Source organism: Coloeus monedula (genome assembly GCF_965178545.1).
Source record: "Coloeus monedula genome assembly, chromosome: 3".
Classification (NCBI taxonomy): domain Eukaryota; kingdom Metazoa; phylum Chordata; class Aves; order Passeriformes; family Corvidae; genus Coloeus; species Coloeus monedula.
The window spans coordinates 29,181,038-29,198,419 of NC_138783.1; the positions used below are offsets into that span (position 1 = coordinate 29,181,038).

At 42.0% G+C, this 17,382-nt stretch overlaps 1 protein-coding gene across 7 annotated transcripts in view; it reads left to right on the forward strand.

Moving 5' to 3' along the window:
• The window catches only part of LOC309571504 (rap1 GTPase-activating protein 1-like), a gene marked incomplete at its 3' end in the record, with an annotated part of 40,748 nt that overhangs the window by 18,893 nt on the left and 4,473 nt on the right, over nucleotides 1-17,382 (forward strand). For 2 of the 7 annotated variants that reach the window (XM_082279039.1, XM_082279042.1), the window contains 13 exons: nucleotides 563-641; nucleotides 930-983; nucleotides 1,072-1,155; nucleotides 1,703-1,803; nucleotides 2,432-2,561; nucleotides 2,778-2,933; nucleotides 5,163-5,234; nucleotides 5,423-5,509; nucleotides 6,184-6,318; nucleotides 9,060-9,163; nucleotides 11,451-11,567; nucleotides 16,266-16,392; nucleotides 16,481-16,583. In XM_082279039.1, coding sequence (XP_082135165.1) covers nucleotides 563-641; nucleotides 930-983; nucleotides 1,072-1,155; nucleotides 1,703-1,803; nucleotides 2,432-2,561; nucleotides 2,778-2,933; nucleotides 5,163-5,234; nucleotides 5,423-5,509; nucleotides 6,184-6,318; nucleotides 9,060-9,163; nucleotides 11,451-11,567; nucleotides 16,266-16,392; nucleotides 16,481-16,583 — 1,349 coding nt within the window. Of the gene's footprint in view, nucleotides 1-562; nucleotides 642-929; nucleotides 984-1,071; nucleotides 1,156-1,702; nucleotides 1,804-2,431; nucleotides 2,562-2,777; nucleotides 2,934-5,162; nucleotides 5,235-5,422; nucleotides 5,510-6,183; nucleotides 6,319-7,699; nucleotides 7,847-9,059; nucleotides 9,164-11,450; nucleotides 11,572-11,894; nucleotides 11,942-14,231; nucleotides 14,910-16,265; nucleotides 16,393-16,480; nucleotides 16,584-17,382 lie in introns of those variants that run through there. The other 5 variants (XM_082279040.1, XM_082279041.1, XM_082279043.1 and 2 more) reach the window with 5 other exon arrangements.

Sequence of the window (17,382 nt, forward strand, 5' to 3'; positions counted from 1 at the left end):
ATGGTCTGAAGAGGCTTTTGACAACCCAATATTTCTTCTTCCTTAGAAAGATATCTCTCCTTAAATACACATATAAAGAGGAAGGCAGCTTTCCTCTGTCAGCTTTCTGGAACAATGCTACACCAGTTTCTACCTCCTTTACTCTGCTTTCCTAGGCTGTTTCTAACAGACCTTTTAACAATCTTTCAAGCCTTCATTGATCGTGGGAATCCCTTATTATTCTATGACCATGAATTGTATTTTGATATTTAGATTTCTGTGAGTGAAAATGGTGTGTGTGGGAAAGCAAAATATTTCTTCAAGGTAGACAGGAGTGCAAAGGAGCAAAGAGACTACGGGCTCCTGTTTTGTCTTCCTCTGCTCACCACAACAGGTGATGGGCAGTAAGAACTGAAAATACCTTGCTTTTCCATTGATTTTATGCACCAGGGTTGAAATTAACTCTCTGGAATTAACTGCTTTAATGATACTCTGAAGAAATGGCTACTCTTTCTTTAAAGAGCCAGTGTTGCTTGTGTCTCCCTTCAGCCATGTCTCTAATGCCTTTTTTGTTTTGTGTCAGGACTCGTACTGGCACCAAACATGATCTAATTCCCATTTCCTGTCTGAATGAGTTTCCCAATGCTGTTCAGATGGCAAAGGTGAGATTCATGCTTGCCTGTTTGTCTTAAGGCCTCATTCTTCAAGTTACTTTCACCCTTGTCTTCCCATTTCCCTCTCCTTCTACTACTCCCCAGTAGAGCTATCATATAGTTCCCTTTTATCCTTCCATTTACCTTCTCTTCTTTCTCTTCTAATTTTACCTCAGAATTTTTGCCTGAAGGGGCTCCTGTCAGATAATTATAAACAGTGTCTACACTCTCATGCCTGCAGCAAGCCAGGGCACATGATAATCACACTTCTGTTTCCCTGTCTCTCTCACTCAACAGCTACTGTGTGAGGATGTGAATGTTGAACGCTTCTTCCCTGTCCTCTATCCCAAGGTACAGTGTTCTGATATTTCTGTATATCACTTTTCCATCAAGCTCTGGCTAATGGCATCCAGTTGAATTTCTGTTTTCATTACCTCAGGCTTCTCAGCTTATTGTTGCATTTGATGAACATGTCATAAGCAATAACTTCAAATTTGGAGTCATCTACCAGAAACCTGGACAGGTAAGATCCATCAGATCCCATGTTACTTGAGGAAAAATGCAGAGTCAGTTTTCTTAGCTTAAAGAATGTAATGGCAAGGTCTGCACTGCCCAGAAGCAGTGGCCTGGAGGCAGCAGTGTTTGTGCAGTTCTGTGGTTCCTTTGGCATGCCTCTTCCACTTGCAATGTCTGTGGCAGTGTAGGCTTTGTGGATCTCTAAACCCTAAGTCTAACCCTAATGACAGCTTGGGGCTGAGGTGGAAGTCCCCAGCATCACAGGTGGGCCAGGTGAAGGTTGAGGAGGCAGTGATGTTGGTCCAGTGCTGTGCTGCCCTTGGCATGCCTCTTCCACCCCCAGGTCCCTGGAGCTGTAGGCTTTGTGGATCTCTGAGCCCTAACTCTAACCCTCATAGCAGCTTGGGGCTGAGGCAGAGGACTCCAGGACCACGGGTGGCCCAGATTGCAAATGTATTCAAGCAGAGATGTTTGTTGGTTGAACTGTCTATAGAAATTACTGCCTGTTCTTTGTACTCCTTGTGCTTCTTACTACTTCTGCTTTCCTTCTGTAGACAACTGAAGAAGAAGTCTTCAGTAACACAGTAGAGAGTCAGGGTTTCCTGGAGTTCCTGGATTTCCTTGGTGACAAGATTCAGCTGCAGGATTTCCGTGGGTGCGTATCCAGTGCAGCTGGAAAGCCAGATTAAGTTAGGGAACATCATGTGTTCTGAGGCTGGGACTCTTGTTACAGCCCAGCTTCTAGAAAAGTGCTGTCTTCTAAATCCCAGTGCAGGTGAAGAAGCCCCGGATGCTTTTGTCAGCCATCATGTCTGGGAACTAGTTGGAGCTTAGGTCTCTGCTGGTATTTTGATTTAAAGGTCTCCTGGTATCTCAATCTGACCCACAGTATCAGCCAAGAATAATTTTATTTGGCAGTGCAAATACAAGATAGTTTCACGGTGGTATGGGGCAGTATTGTTTCAGGCTCTTTCTGTGGGGCAGCCCATGCCTTCTGTAGTTCTAAGATACGGAGTGTGTTTCTCAGAAGAATGCCAAAGAAAGTAGCTACCTTGAGGATCCCTGGTTTAGCTTCATAGCTTTTAGCAAGCTGGTATGTTCACCAGCACAAACATGGTGCGGCTTCAGTCAGTGCATTGGTTTGGGGAATATTTGTGCCTCTCTATCGCTGATTTCCTGAAAAGTACCTTTGATAGTCCTGATGTACTAGTTACTGATACTGTCTGTCTTCTCTCTGCTCTCTCATTTCTCTACTGCCTGACCTATGGTGTGGATTTGCTCAGGTTCCGGGGAGGCTTGGATGTTACCAGAGGTCAAACAGGCACCGAGTCAGTCTATACAAATTTCCGGGGGAAGGAGATCATGTTTCATGTGTCCACAAAGCTGCCCTTCACAGAGGGAGATTCCCAGCAGGTATCAGAAGGAGGAGATAGAGGGGAGAATAGAGGGGAGAATGACTTAACTGTATAATGTTGGGAATTATGGCTGGAGTAATGGCAAAAGTAGTGACGAGGGGTTTGGTGGTACAGATGGGTTTGAGATGTTAGGCAGACTGGTGCTTGAGGTCCCAGCTCACTGTTCTGCTCTTTTTCACCTGCCTTCTCTCTTCATTATTTCTTTCCTCTCCAGCTTCAGCGGAAGCGTCACATTGGGAATGACATTGTAGCCATCATTTTCCAGGATGAAAGTACACCTTTTGTCCCTGATATGATTGCTTCTAATTTCCTACATGCTTATGTGGTAGTTCAGCTCACTCATAGCACCACTGGGGACACTCTCTACAAGGTAACCAGGATCAATAGATTAACCTGTACTGATTTTGATCCTTGAAGTGGAAACTGGTTCTTGGGCCTTTGGGAGAGGTGCAGGTTCAGCCAGATCTCTTCCTGATTTCTTGAGTATCTACACCTGAAAGCAGAGTGTAGTTGTACGCTTTACAAAGCAGCTGATGAATTTCTGAAGCTTAAGGCTTTGGAATTGAAGCAGAAAGAATTGAGATTAAAAATTTTGTTTACATCGAAGAGCACAAGGCACAATTGATCCCATTTTGGGGGTTGTCTTGCTTACATTATATATATATTAGTCAGGTAAAATTCATGTCTGCATTTCTCGTGCTGCGCAGCACAGTGGTTGGAGCTTGCACTGCCTGAGGCTGCAGGTCAGATACAGCTGGTTGGCCTAACTATGCAATCCAAGCCAGCTACACCTGCTTCTGAGCATTCCAGAACTGATGCCCATCTGACAAGGAAGTGTTACCTGTTAGGGCCCTCCAGCTGAAAGGAGCCCTGCTACAGCCCAAATTAATCATCTGCAGCCTTTGGACACAACTCGTTCTCTGTCTGACATGACTCTGTATGGATATCTGTATAACTTTATGTTCAACTTTCAGTCATGTTGAGAGAGCAGAAAATGTAAAGAAACTTGGATTTGTGATGAATTTTCCATTGTAGAAACATTTTAAGCCAAGCGCTAAGTGTTGTATTATGTAGGGATTTGATTTGGTGATGGTGAATCCTTATGCCTTGGAGGTCTACAGGAACACCAAGAATATCAAAATTAGGACAGGATCCCCATCTCCTCTTCCACCAGAGGGTGTTGGTGGTGGAGCAGCCACCTTCCCTTGTTCCCTATGCTTTGGGCAGCTGGTTTGTAGTGAAAGCCTTGTGTTGATCAGGCCATGGGGTTCCATTTCTCCTCATGCTCTCTGTTTTATAGGGCACAAAAATTCAGTGGACTTTTTAATGACAGGAAAATAGCTGGGAAAGCTTGCTATTTGTCATGTGTCTTTCTGCCATTGTTTTCATCTTTGCCTGTCTGCAGTACTTTTTTTTTAATTAGTGTAATAGGACTGCTTCATTCCATGAAGAAGAAATCATCCTAGTAGTCACCCTAGAGTCAATGCAGAGGTTTCTGTAAAGGCTTTTCTAAAGGGGCTTTGACTGATGCTGCCTTGAGAGCATTGTAGTACAGAAAAGACTGCCATCTGGAAGATTTCTTTGCCATCCCTTACTTCCATTTACTTAAGCTTTAGTGCCTACTGTTAAATTGGAATATTAATGGAATTTATTTCACAGAATTAATTTTTGCAATCAGAAAATTAAAAATGCAAAGCAGGATTTTAACTGGCAGATATCTATTAGGAGAGAGATGGAGGCTTTGTAATTAGGGGAGGTGGTCTAAAATATGAGAAATCTGAATTAAATCAAGAGGCTATTTCCTCCTTCTTCTCATTAAACTCACACTTCTCAGTGGCTCTGTGACATTTATTTGTTATTTTGAGGCAGTTGTGGTTGTTATGACATAGTTCCCCCTTGTAGGAAACAACAAATAATGGTCTTGTTTCATCTCAAACATGACAAAAAAAATAACAGTGAAATATTGTGTAGTACTGGATGTATTTGGTAAGATAGCTACAAACAATTATAGGTAGGTGCTGTGAAGAAACAAGTGGCTGGACTGCTTTTCACTTATGGCTTTAGACATTGGTATGTCAGGTAGGAGCATGCTAAAAATGAAACAAATGAAACTTACCTCTTCCTGGGAAAAGCTTTTGCATGTTTATCACCTGTGACTCAGAGAGGCAGTGGCACTGAGATACTCCCCTAAAAGTGCAGTGTATCTCCACCAAGGATTCTCTGTAAAAAAAAATAGGCCAGTACAAGCAAATTGACAGAGATTCTTCTAGTGGAGGTTAATCTTGCAGGCTGAATAGGACCATTTTTCTGTTCCTAAATATACTGCTTATACTAGTTATTATTAAAAATAATTTTTTAAAAAGCACTCAGTTCAGGGTTTTTTTTTATTGCTCTTACCGTGTGCACATCTAGCTGACTAAATTTCTGGGAGATAAATGAGCAAATCCACTGAGTTCAGGAACAGAGGGGGGATGCACAGGACACTGTATTACATCTCTTTTATATGTAAATTATTTAGGAGGAATCATATATATCATAGTAGTTTAATGGTCTCACTTGTGTTCCGATACTCATTTTTTTTCTCCTTATATTATTTCAGGTTTCAGTCACCGCCCGAGATGATGTCCCCTTCTTTGGACCCCCTCTGCCAAATCCAGCCATATTTAAAAAGGTTTGTGTCTCTGGTCGAGTGTTAGATGGCAAGGGATGTGGTGCACGTGCTTGTGTTCTTAGTTGCTATTGTCAGTCTGGCTAGAGGGCTTTGGAGGTCCAAACAGTTGTAAACAGAGCTTTTATAATGTGATACTTTTATTAGTGTTTTCATCTCCAGTTTAGTCTAGTCTTCATCTTGTCTTGTAGAGTACAGAGTTTCGTGAATTCCTTCTGGTCAAGCTCATCAATGCCGAGTACAGCTGCTATCGAGCTGAGAAATTTGCTAAATTAGAGGTGGGTCTAATTCCTGGCTGCTTCCATTAAAAATTATAATTATATACATATATAGTAAATATATTATTATCAGATAAAGAAAACACGGTAAAATTTCCAACTTCTAATTTTGTGTTTTGTTTTGATGAAATGTGATTATATATGTTATGGGATACTTCCTTCATATTTCTTAGCAGGTGTGATAGAATATGAACAGGTAGATTTTAATATAAAGATCTAATCCTCAGGTAAGGATGGGAATATGAAACATACATTTTGCTGGAGGAGATTCTGTATTAGCTGAAATTCAGTATTATGCTACAGGATGCATGCTGGTATCACTGATTTTTTGGTTGAAGGTACCAAAATTCTGTTCCAGACTCTGCTGTTGCCTGATCTAGAAAAAAACATGTCCCTGTTTCATCAGCTCTAAAGAACTGTCCTTTATGCCTTGCTTCAGAATGAGTTTAAAAGGGCTGGGTGTTACTGCAATATATTCTGTAACTATGCAGTTAAAACCACTTCATATTGTTTAAAGTCATTTTCATGGGGTTTTGTTGTTGTCATGGTTAGTCCTTTGGCTTTTTGTTTGTTTGTTGGGGTTTTTTTAAAAAGGATGTGAGACACTGAAAAAACAGGGAAAAAAATATCTCTGCTCCCAATAAAGGCTGTTCTCATTCCCAATGTTGATGCAGGAAAGAACACGGAGTGCCCTCTTGGAGAGCCTTTTTGAGGAGCTGCAGCTTCGCAGCCGCAGCATGATGGGATTACCTGTAGGGGAGGATGACAAGATAGAGAATGGCAGTGGGGGCTTCCTCGAGAACTTCAAGGTGAGCCTTTCTACAGACCTACAGTGTGGTCCAGAATTCCATACTGGCCCTTAGAAGTCAAACACTTTATGCTTTGTGCTGGTGTCAAGTGTCAGATGTGGTTTTATTCCATGACTTACAGAAAAAGGAGTCAGTGTTTTCAAGAGGAACTGTAATAACTAGGAGCAAGGGGCTTTCAGTTCCTACAGCAGACCTCTTTCAATTCATTTTCATTGTAACTGAAAGAATTGCAGGAGCCACTGAAGGAGTTTCCAAGCTCTCTGGGAGTGTACTGTCTAGAAAAACTGTGATGCTTTAATTACCCTCTAAAAGCCAGAGTTAATTTCCCTTTTTCATTGTAAGTGACATGTTTGGGGTTTTTTTTTGTTGATTTTTTGATAACCTAGGTGACAGAACTTTCTTTTAAAAGTGATCAAGATGATTGAAATGAGAAAGCAAAGCTTTTGTATGAATTGAGAAACTGAGTTTTGAACTGGTTATGTAGAGAGAATCCTATATCCTCTTTCCTATCTTACCTACTTGCCCTTTTCCACTTCTGTGGCAAGTGCCTTGCCACTTGTTTTATATCATAAGTTATCTGTCTGAAAAGAGAGATGTGTTATAAATAGCATTTCTTCAGATGCCTTTATGGCTTTATATGGTGGGCTAATTAGACCACCATAATGGTTAAGGTCTGTAAAACTAACCTGTTCGTGTATAGGTTTGGTTGCTGTGTGCGTAGCTTTGGTCAGGTCTGGGTTGCTTTGGTGAGGGGTATTTTTACACACAAACTGCCTTTGCTGCTAACCATGAATTTTAACCCATCCATGTCTTACACTAACTCCCCCAAAATGTCCTTTTCTGACTTCTAGCAGATGCTGTGATTTGCATGTCGTGTACACAGATGACATTTGTAAAAGGCTGGAAGAGGCTGAGTTAAGTCAGAAAATGGCTTTTTCAAATGCTGCAGATTTTGATATGGCTGTTTTCTCCTTGAAACCAAAACTCAAGTTCATATGAGACTGAACCTTACAGCCTTGAACAGGAGTTTGATTTTGTGTTTTATAGCCTGTACTGGATAGGAGTGCTCTAGGTGACACTGGTTTATCCAGTATGCAGGGATACTGGGAGGAATTCTCTATTCATTGCAATAGGAGAAGGGAAGCAAAACTGGAGAATATACTTGAGGAGGAGCTCTTCCCGGAGCTCCATGAATCAGCTAGGACCAAAACTGGGCAGTACCTAAGGTGCTGCCTTCTAGGAGTTAGGATCTGTGTGGTTCTGGTGTCGGTCTGTCACAACTTCCCACTCAATCTGTGGTGCTTCTCATACTACCCTACCATGTGCTTGTCTCTATGTGTATATCTGTGTTTGTCTGTTTCCCTGCCTCCCTCCTGTTCAGCGGGTGATCAGAGGCCGCAGCCAGAGCCTGGATACCATGGGGATATCCATGAGAAAGCAGCAGCCAGCCACCCTGCCCAGCCGCCCAGCTACAGCTGGCCTTGCCCTCAGCCAGAGTGTCGCCGAGGGCCCTAAGGCCATTGCTGCGGTAAGGTATTCGGGTGGGCTGTAAGAAGAGAACCCGGCATACCTTTGTAACCACTCATACATTTTATTTCTCTTTCCCTATTAGTTTGTCCTCTTGTCCCACTGTGAATCTTTTTGTTGTATCATCCCATTTCGCAAGTGGTGACAGCATGTGTTGCAGTCTGTTTTGTCTGTGCCCTTCTCTAGCCCCAGTTCATGTGTAAACTAGAGCTGAGATTGATGCAGACTGGGAGAAGAAAGCCAAACATGGTTCTACATCAGACATCTATCTCTGCTATCCTGGATTAGATCCTGTATGGTGCCATGTGTTAAAAAATGCATACACTGTGGTTTGGCTGGAATGGTACTGTATTGCCATATGGCAAGAGCTGAGGACGTAAGGACACTAGAACTGTTTCATTTTCTTCGATTTCACCAATCAGACTATTTTCTGTAATATAAACAGGTGCATAAGATATTCAAGGTGCTGTTTTGCTGTAAATAGAATATGCATGTTGGGACAAACAGCAGAATTAATAAAGTTTGGGGTGAGAAAAAGAATGAATATTTCTAGTCACTATCAAAGCCTTTCTTATTTGATAGGGATACTAAACATATGTGACCAATGAATTAAAAATCTATAACAAATCTTTCCAGAAGAGGATCCATATTTCTGATATTGAAAATATGGTTACCTTCACCAAAATGCATCCAGCTGGTTGTGATCTCTGCACTAGTGATGTCAATACAGGCAAACTACAAAAAAACCATCTCTGAGTAAGCCAAGAAGGTGCCCTTCAGTGTGAAGGTTTCTTGGTGACAGTTTACTTGGTTGCATGTTTATGTCAATACAACAAGGTCACAGAGTACTAATGACTTGGGTTTGCTGCCTACTTTGCTCCTTTAACTTCTGGTTTTCATTACCTTTCTGGTTCTGCCTCTCCTCTCACCATTATGGGGATACCTCCCTTCCCAAGCCCATTTCTCTGCATACTGGCTGTGTTCTGCCTTTGTTTCTTTATCTCTGTACCGTTCTCACACCACCTTTGTAAGCCCTGGCTGCTCTTGCTTGCTGACAGAAAGTACTCCTTGCACAGGTGGAGCTGAGCTCTTGTGTTGCAGAGTAAAGGAGAAGATCTGGATCCAGGTTGCAAACTCTTCTCCTGTGCTTTCAGTTCTCCACAGTTTTTCCTGCCTTGTTCCTCTCCTTTGTGTCACGCTTTCCTTTTTTCTAGTCTTTTGCCTTGCCTGGTAGGAGCCCATCACGTACTCGAGCCAGCCGCTTCCATGGGCGACGGAGTAGTGCCATTGGCATTGAAAACATACAGGAGGAAAAGAGGTATGAGCTGTGGGAAGATGAGACAAAGAGGGTAAAAAAATCCAAGAGCAGATGAGAAAAGGAACATAGAAAGGCACATACAGGCAGAAGGGGAGCCATCAGGAAAGAGAACTGAAATTTCAGGAAATGGTTGGAATAGGAAGAAAAGGGACTGATTACTGACTAATGGAAAAATGGGCCAATAGCAGAAGCAGACAAAATTAAAAGAGGATGTTTGGAGTTGGAGAGAATCAGTATTGGAGGAAGAATGGAGGAAATGGGTGGAGGAACATTGTAAGACACTCCTAAATATTATGCAGTATGATCCAGGACTCTTGAGTTTCCTGTTCTTTACTCACCACTTTTAGAAGAGAGTCAGATGAAAGGCTGGTATTTGGGAAGGGAATGCTTGATAGTTTGTTTGTTTTCATGTTAAAGTATTCAAATAGGCAAAACTTCTGGTAACTTAAAGGATTTTTTAAAAAAAGCTTTAAGTCAAAATGACTAGTGTTTAAATTAGATCGTCTGAGAAATAATTATAACTAATGGATACTATACAGCTTCAAGGAGTGATTTGGCATATTTGACAGAATTATAACCATTCAAAAGTTGTCTACTGGTCAGAAAAGGTTATTTAGTTAAATTATAAATTTCTCTCAGCTCTAGCTGAGACACCTTTTGAAGATTATACGAGTCTCAAAAGTCACATGAATGCTCTGCATCTAATATGCAGTTTTCCCAGTTGCAAGAATTCCAGGAAACAGCTTAAAGACTGGGGGCAAAAGGGGGAAAGTCATCTCTAATGTGGAAACTAGTTATTTTAGGAGAAAATTACTGTATTTTCCCTTCTTTCTTAATGAGGTGCCTATGACCTAATCTGAATAAAAATAGAACTTTTTTTCAGAAAAATTAAATCTTCAGAGACAACTGCCCTGTAACAGTCTAAGCCAACATAGTAGCCACAGTTCCTCACTGCTTTAAATACTTTTGTACCTTAGGCAGCTGTGTCCCTCACTCCATTACTTTGTGTACAACAATCTTCTCTATCCCCTTGAAGGATCTGTAAAACTTTCCTACTGCAAGGAAAACCCCTGGATTTCTTTTCTTTTTTTTTTTTTCCCTGCTCTTTGCTTGGAGGGATCTGATGAACTAATTGGCTTATTTAGCTTTCCTTTTGCTTACTTGTAAACTTAGATGTGAGGAACAGGGAGCCTTAGCTTGTATTTTCTGAAAGACTTCTTGGGTCATTCTTGAAAGCGCAGTTTCAGCAGTGACTGCTTTAACAGTTCATTGTTACTGAAAGCAGATGTTCCCCTCTGTCCCTTTCAACTACCCAGTCCTGACTATTCCTTGTGATGATTGCTCAGATCCCTAGTGGGTCTTTCATGGAACAGAGTCAGCCCATTAATCAAATAGAAAAAGTATCAACTTTCTTTCCCTGATTAATTGTCTGCCAGGTTCTGCCATGAACTGGCTTGTGGACAAGTTTGATAGGTACTAGGACTGGTGGAAACTGCACTCAGCAAGAATGAAAGAGGCTGGAGCATGCTCCCTTTCTGGAAGCAGTGAGCTCCAGGTGTCACCTGTGACTTCACCCTGGAGCTGTAACTTAATAATATGCAGGCTCTGCTGACAGAGCTGACCCAGTCCATCCCGCTTGTTAGTGTGTCGTAGGAGTTTCAGGGTTGTTTTAATTTTAGAATTACTTTTTGTCAGGGTACTTTTCCAATCTCACAAACAATTGTATTAGCATAAGTGAGGGTATCAGAAACTCTGATTTGAGGGGCACAGATAGGATCAACTGACCAAGAGAGCAGAGGAAGAACTTTGTGACAAACTCCATCGCTGAAGCCCTAAAAAATACCCCAAAATCCCTTAGTTTTCCTTTCCTTAATTAAATGTACCTTTCATTTCAGTTACTCACACAGCTTTCTTCAGAGGTATCTTGACAAGTCCTAGTAGCAGTAACACTTTCGTAACCATCATATTTAAACTCTCTAGTAAATCCTATAGCTTCTTAAGGCCAGTGATATGGGGAGGATAGAAAAAAAAGTTAAAAAATTAAAGGTAAATACTGAAACCAATTTAGGCTTTTATATAAATTCAAAAGGAGCTTAAAGTTGGCCATTTCTAGATGTCACATGTCACAGTCTAAGGAGTCTGCCCTTTTCAGCACAACTGTGTTTGCTTCCCTTTTACATGTATGTAGGAGATACAGCTTTGTACTGTGTCTTACTGTAAGGGAGTGTTAGAATAGATGGTAGTTAACTCTGGCCCTGGAGTATAGCTGCTTTCTCTTTTCTCCCAGCAGAGACACCGCAGAGAGGATACAGAGGGTGTTGGACAGTCCAGGAACTTTCTTTGACTTGAAGTCTGATGGATCATCCAGTCCCAGCTCTCCAGAGTTCCCCATCAGGAAGAGCAAGTGAGTTGAAAATAAATGTCAGTATTTGAAAGATGCTCACTGTCTCTGGTATTGGCTTAAGTGTGGTGCATGTCTCGCTCTGTTGGAGGCTGTACTGAAATTGTCCACATCAGGCATTGTAGCATCTCAAAAGTTGGATGTCTGGCTGTGGCACAGTAATTCAGAGCCTGTCAGGAACTCAGCTTTCTTAAAAAGACTGTGATAAAAGATTGGACCACTTGATTTTGGTTGTATCTTTACTGTAATGTTAGCTTGCATCCAACAGGGTACACAAAGTCCTAGCTGTCCAATTATCCATGTTTACTCATGTGTATGTTTCCTCTATAGTTTGCTGTGGAGTGATTTTGGAGCTTCATGGAGAAGCTTGGACAAGGGTATGTTGGGATGTTGGGTTGTATTCAAGTTCTGCCCCTTTAAGCAGGATTCATGCCGCTGCTCCCAACCAGCGTGAACTAACCTGTCTCCAGTCTTCCCGAAGTGTTACAGCAGGATTCCAGCACGGTCCCATGTATTGCACCTATGTTTCATTGCTAAAGCACGCCATACCACACCCAGTGGTATGTGCAAAACACTTCATGCAGTAGTCTGCAAGTTAATTCTCCAGTTTCTGGTTGTCAAAAACGGGAAAAATGCAATTTCCTGGTAGTGGAGCTTTGCTGCTGCTAAGCCATATTATACTGGGATGTGATCATACCTAGAATACTTCAGGGAAACCACCCATTTACATTTACATGATTCCAGAACACCCTGTCTAAATCAAAGGCTGCAGCTGACTTTCTGGAACACTTTGCCACACTTAATTTTTTTCAAGAGAATTTGGATGAGACCTGTGGCAAAAAAGATACCAAGTTCTTTGTATTAGGGCATTTCTCTTTCTCATGACTGGGGAGACTCCTAATAAAATTTCAGGAGGTGCCCTAGAAGCAGGTGTCTATGGTTATAGTTGCTACAGGTGCCAAATTTGACAAGGAAGGGCCTCCCTTCCAACTAGACCCAATGCTCCCTAGGAATTACAAGCTGGTGACCATCTGCAGCAGTTCAGCTACCCGGTTGTATGCTGTCCTGAATTTTGTCACAGCTAAGGTGCGGAGTTCTGGTATGTTTTTGTGTGTGCACTAATTTCTGGGTTGGATACGTGCCCAGAATTTTGGTGTGGAGGAGGATGGGAGCACATCTAGGAGATACAGACCATTTAAGGTGCTAGCTCTGGCAGCTAAGGACTAGAGGGAATGCAGGACTTGGAACTGCTGATTGGTCAGCACCCCCCATCTTCCAGCATTACCACATCATTCCACCTTCCCTTCCTCATCCTGCCTGGGACCTTGTTAGTGAACTAGAAGTTCCTGACAGGCATGTGCGAGGGACTCTTGCTCTGATTAGATAGTTGATTACCTTGTATAATCACCAAGAACTCTGCTTCCCCCACTTGCCAGCCCCCATTCTCCATCAGCTGAGGAGGTGAGCTGCTGCAGTGGCTGTTTCAATTTGGTATCCACATGCTTTCAGAGAGCAAACACAGCATGGGATTTTACTAACAGTACTTGCATGAATATTGTTTATGCACATGAGGCATGACTTGTGTGATTTGCCAGTCTGTCTAGTTCTGTCCCCAGGATTCTTTTCCCAGTCATGGACTCAAAACCACTTAGGATCACCAGAAAAAAAAGAAGTATTTTCGTAGCTGTGGTGGTTTAGCCCATTCCTGTCAAGTTCATTTACAAGGTGGGATGCAGCATGGAATTTTGCACAATTAGTGATTAGTCAGAGTTGTGATCTCAGAGTTAGGGACTAGCCCATGTGCAGCCATACTTTTTGCATGACATCTGGGACAGGGAATTAAGAACATGTAATTCCACCATGTAAAGCCCACCATTTTCAGCAAGACAGTATTAGCTCAATATTGCAGGAAAAGGCTGGGAGTGTAAAATCTGTCTTGGAGACAGTTTACTGGCATTCTGCTGAAATAGCCTACCTGTTGTTCATCAGTTATGAAACCAGGATCAAGATGTAGGCATACTTCCAATGCAAAAGAGTTCTGCCTGGTTCTAGAATAGTTTATGTAGTCCCTGTTAGATCACAGAATGGGCTATCCCTGGTAGTGTGTCATCAATCCACACCTGGTTTTCTCCATAGAGTCACAAGAAATTTCTGTTACCACAGAAATGTCCAGCATGTTGCTACCGGTCTTAAGTAATCATTTCAGATTCAAGCTTGGAATGATCAACCTCTTCACCTGTGTTCTACTAAAACCAGCCTGGAAATAAATGCAAAGGGAACACATTAGTAATAGATTAATTATTTTACAGTAGAGGCAAAGCAGCACTTACTTTCTCACATGCTGAGTTTAACACACGTTTATGCAGTGATCAGCCAGCAATTCATTAAACTGCATTGTTCACTTCAGCTAACGGTGTCTTCTCTCCCACATACAGGGACAATTGCCCTTAGTTTTTTTGCTTTACTGCTCAGGTAGCCTTCCAAATAATCCTTCTTCCCAAGGGACAGACTCAAAAGAATGAACCCAGCCTATGTAACCAAGTAGTAGAACTCTTGAGGATCAGACGACTTTCTGGGTTGCATCTGAGAAATCAAGCACTGTACTGTGTATGTCCATATCCTAGGAAGAGTACATGGGTTTTTTGTATGTGTGTTTTCCCTCCTCAGACACATCTGAGTGGGGACATCAAGCCAATCAGGAGTGGACCGGATGCTACTCAGTCATTGGGTACCTCACTGAAGACACTGGAAAGACTTTTGGGGTGAAATCAGAGTCCTGGCTAAGAGGAGCATGAATGTACTTAGAGGACCTCAAGGACTGTGGAGAGACCGAGTGGCACCAAGTAACGCTCCACTGGCAGTTCCTGGAGCAGGAATTCTGTGAGAGGGAGATGGACAGATAGCTCCTGTTGGAGCATTTTGGCTCTATGCCCTTCCCATTGCCCAATCAGCAGCCAATGAACCAACCTCTACTAATGATGGGGAATGGAGGCCACCTTGAGTGTGACCCCTTCTCTTCCCTTCTCTCCCCTCAGATGAGTGAGAATAGTTTGGCCTGCAGAAGGCAAGAGCAGAAGAACACAATTCCACCTCTGTCTCTAGTGCCTTGACACAGGTCAAGAAATGCAGTGCAGAGAAGGAGGATGGAGAAACCTGCTGAGGAAGGGTGCTGAGGAGGAGATACTTTGTGGAAATCTAGATCCCAGTTCACTTAGGTTCATGTTATTGATTTGCTCTGCTGAGGGAGAAGCATGTTGGCCTTCATTTCCTCCGAAATATATTTCCTAATCTCTTGAGGAAATATCTTTGGCCTATATTGGCCCTGTCTTTACTGTTCTCCCTGTTGCATGCTGGCATGTAATATGCCTGGGACTTTAGGTTTCATTACTGCTTGTAGGTCAAGACTGGCCACATTTTGCAGTGTTTCTGAAGGAATAAATATATTTAGTATGTTAAAGGTGTCTTATCTTTCTTGCCTCTCTGTTTTTTTGTTCCTTAACATTTTTAAGCACTTCATCTCTCTCTTACTAGCTGGTCTCTTATGCAGACAGTGAGTATTTCACCGTAAATTTGAGGCTCACATGCACAGTGCACCTTCTACTATATAAGCATGTCAGCCTCATGGACTGCTCTATCTCCTGGATGACTGTAAGCAATGGATCCCAAATTCAGCTGGGAAGAGCTGACCTTAAAGGGTCTTTTCTGATAGATCTGAAACATGCACTAGGCTACCTCAGTGTCTGTTCTATTTGAGAGAGTGGTGGTAAAGTGATCCAATACAGTTTGCTTTGAATGTCCCCTTTAAATGGCCTTGTGGGAGCTAAATTTTAGTGGGATGAACCTACAGGAGTCAGTCTACCAGCAGCTGGGCACATGGAAAATCACTGGGATGGGAACACTGTCCTAGGTGTGTTCCTTTCTGTAAGCAGGAGGAAGGCTCTGACTTGTCTGTGCAAGAGCTTGGCACTTGATCCTAAATAGTTTGACACTGAGACATCCTGCAATAATGCAGATCTCAGTAATGTGTTTCTACCTCCCCATTGCTTCCTTAAACTTTCTTATTTAACTGTTCTATTACACTGCTAATGTCTGTATGCTTTCCTGCCTCCTCTTGTTAACACCTGTACAGAAAACAGCAGTAACAATTTATAAGCTTTATGACATGAAAAGTATGCTTTTTATGGGCCCTTTGTTCTGTCTGGAATTTCACATAAGACCAAACAGGACAGCCTGAGAGTGGCTGTGGGAATGGGTGGCCCAGACTAGGTTGCACTTGCCCTTTATACTCAGTTTAAAACCTTTTCATGCTTTATTTGTCTTAAAATCTCTGATCTCCAAAATAAGGCATCAGTTGATTTTAATGAATGTCTAGATGTATTTAGTACTTAAATGCAGGTGGTTTGACTCACTCTTCTTTATTACACTTAGGTCTGTGCCTTAAAAATTCATTTAGACTTGTCCTTTCATACAGTTATCTAGAATGGAGACAGAGAACTGGTGTTTCTCCTAAGTGATGTAGCAATTAGAAATTAAGGTATGCCTGCCAGTTCACCTGAATTCTGTTCCTAGGTGGAAAAACTAGCTGTGGATGAATACTTCATTCTTACTGTTTCTGACTGCTGTATAATAAAGCTATGCCTCAAAAAGTTAAGCCTGTGTGTAACAATAAGCATGATGATGTTGAATGCTTACATTTCACAGAATGCTCAGGAGTCAGACTTCAGGATACTGTGTGATGCAGCCACTCTCACGTTCATCATCCAGTGTAAGCAGTTGTTGTAGTGGATTGAGGGAAAATGGAACATCTGAGGAAGAGGAGAATGACAGGGTGGGTGTATGATCTCTAACAAACAGAGGCTACCCTCCCTGATTTTACCAGGTGCATTATTAAAACACGTCTTCTTTGCCGTCTCCAGGAGCTGATGTGCTCACTTAAGGGCCCTCCAAAACAGGATTCAATGGTTCAGAGTATGTGGCTGGATGACAGTGACTGCACACCCAGTACTTCTAGCTCACCAGGTAAAAAAGAAAGAAAAATAGAAAAAACCCTCTACTTAATGCTTCTAGAAGCATATGAGAGGTTGAGCCAAATCTTTTGTATGCTGTACTTAATATTTTAGAAGCACAGGTAGATGATAGTCCAGGAAAATGGGGAGAGAAGCTGCCATGCAAAGTTTAGTGGGGAAAGAATGTTTCAGGGGCATGAATAAATAGCGCTGTACGTACTGCAAAAGGAGTTACAGTAGACTGCAAAGAATTAAAGTGTTTATGTGTTTTCTGTGGAGAGCTGTGGTTGCATTTCTGAATGCAGTTCTCATATAAACTAGATAGTTTGGATATGGGATTATAGGAACTGCTTCCTGAACAAAGCAGTATGCTCCTGAGAAAGTGGGTAATTGGGGAGCTAACCTGCACTGTGAGTTTTTTGCCTAGGCTAGGTTCTTAGTCTAATACTTGATTAAAGCTGATGTAGTTGATTAAAGTCAGCTTGAATCCATTCACAGTGCAGGGATGGTTATAGTCCTTAGCAGTTCTCTTCAGTCCTGTAGCAGGGACAGCTGTTGCATTTCCTGCTGTGGAGCTGGATCACCTGCCCTGATCTCAGATTCTCTTTGCAGTTGTGTTTCCCTTTGTTAAAATGAACTGGTTTGAGTTGAAGCACTTCTTGTTGAGCTTCAGCCTTAAACTAGAATTAGGGAAGGTTTAAATGTTTCAGTCTGTTTCTGAGAATGAGGCTGTGTAAGATTTTGGGAAAGTATGATTGAAAAGACTAATCTTTTGAGTTTGGAGAGTCATTAGAAACTGAAAGGCAAAACTT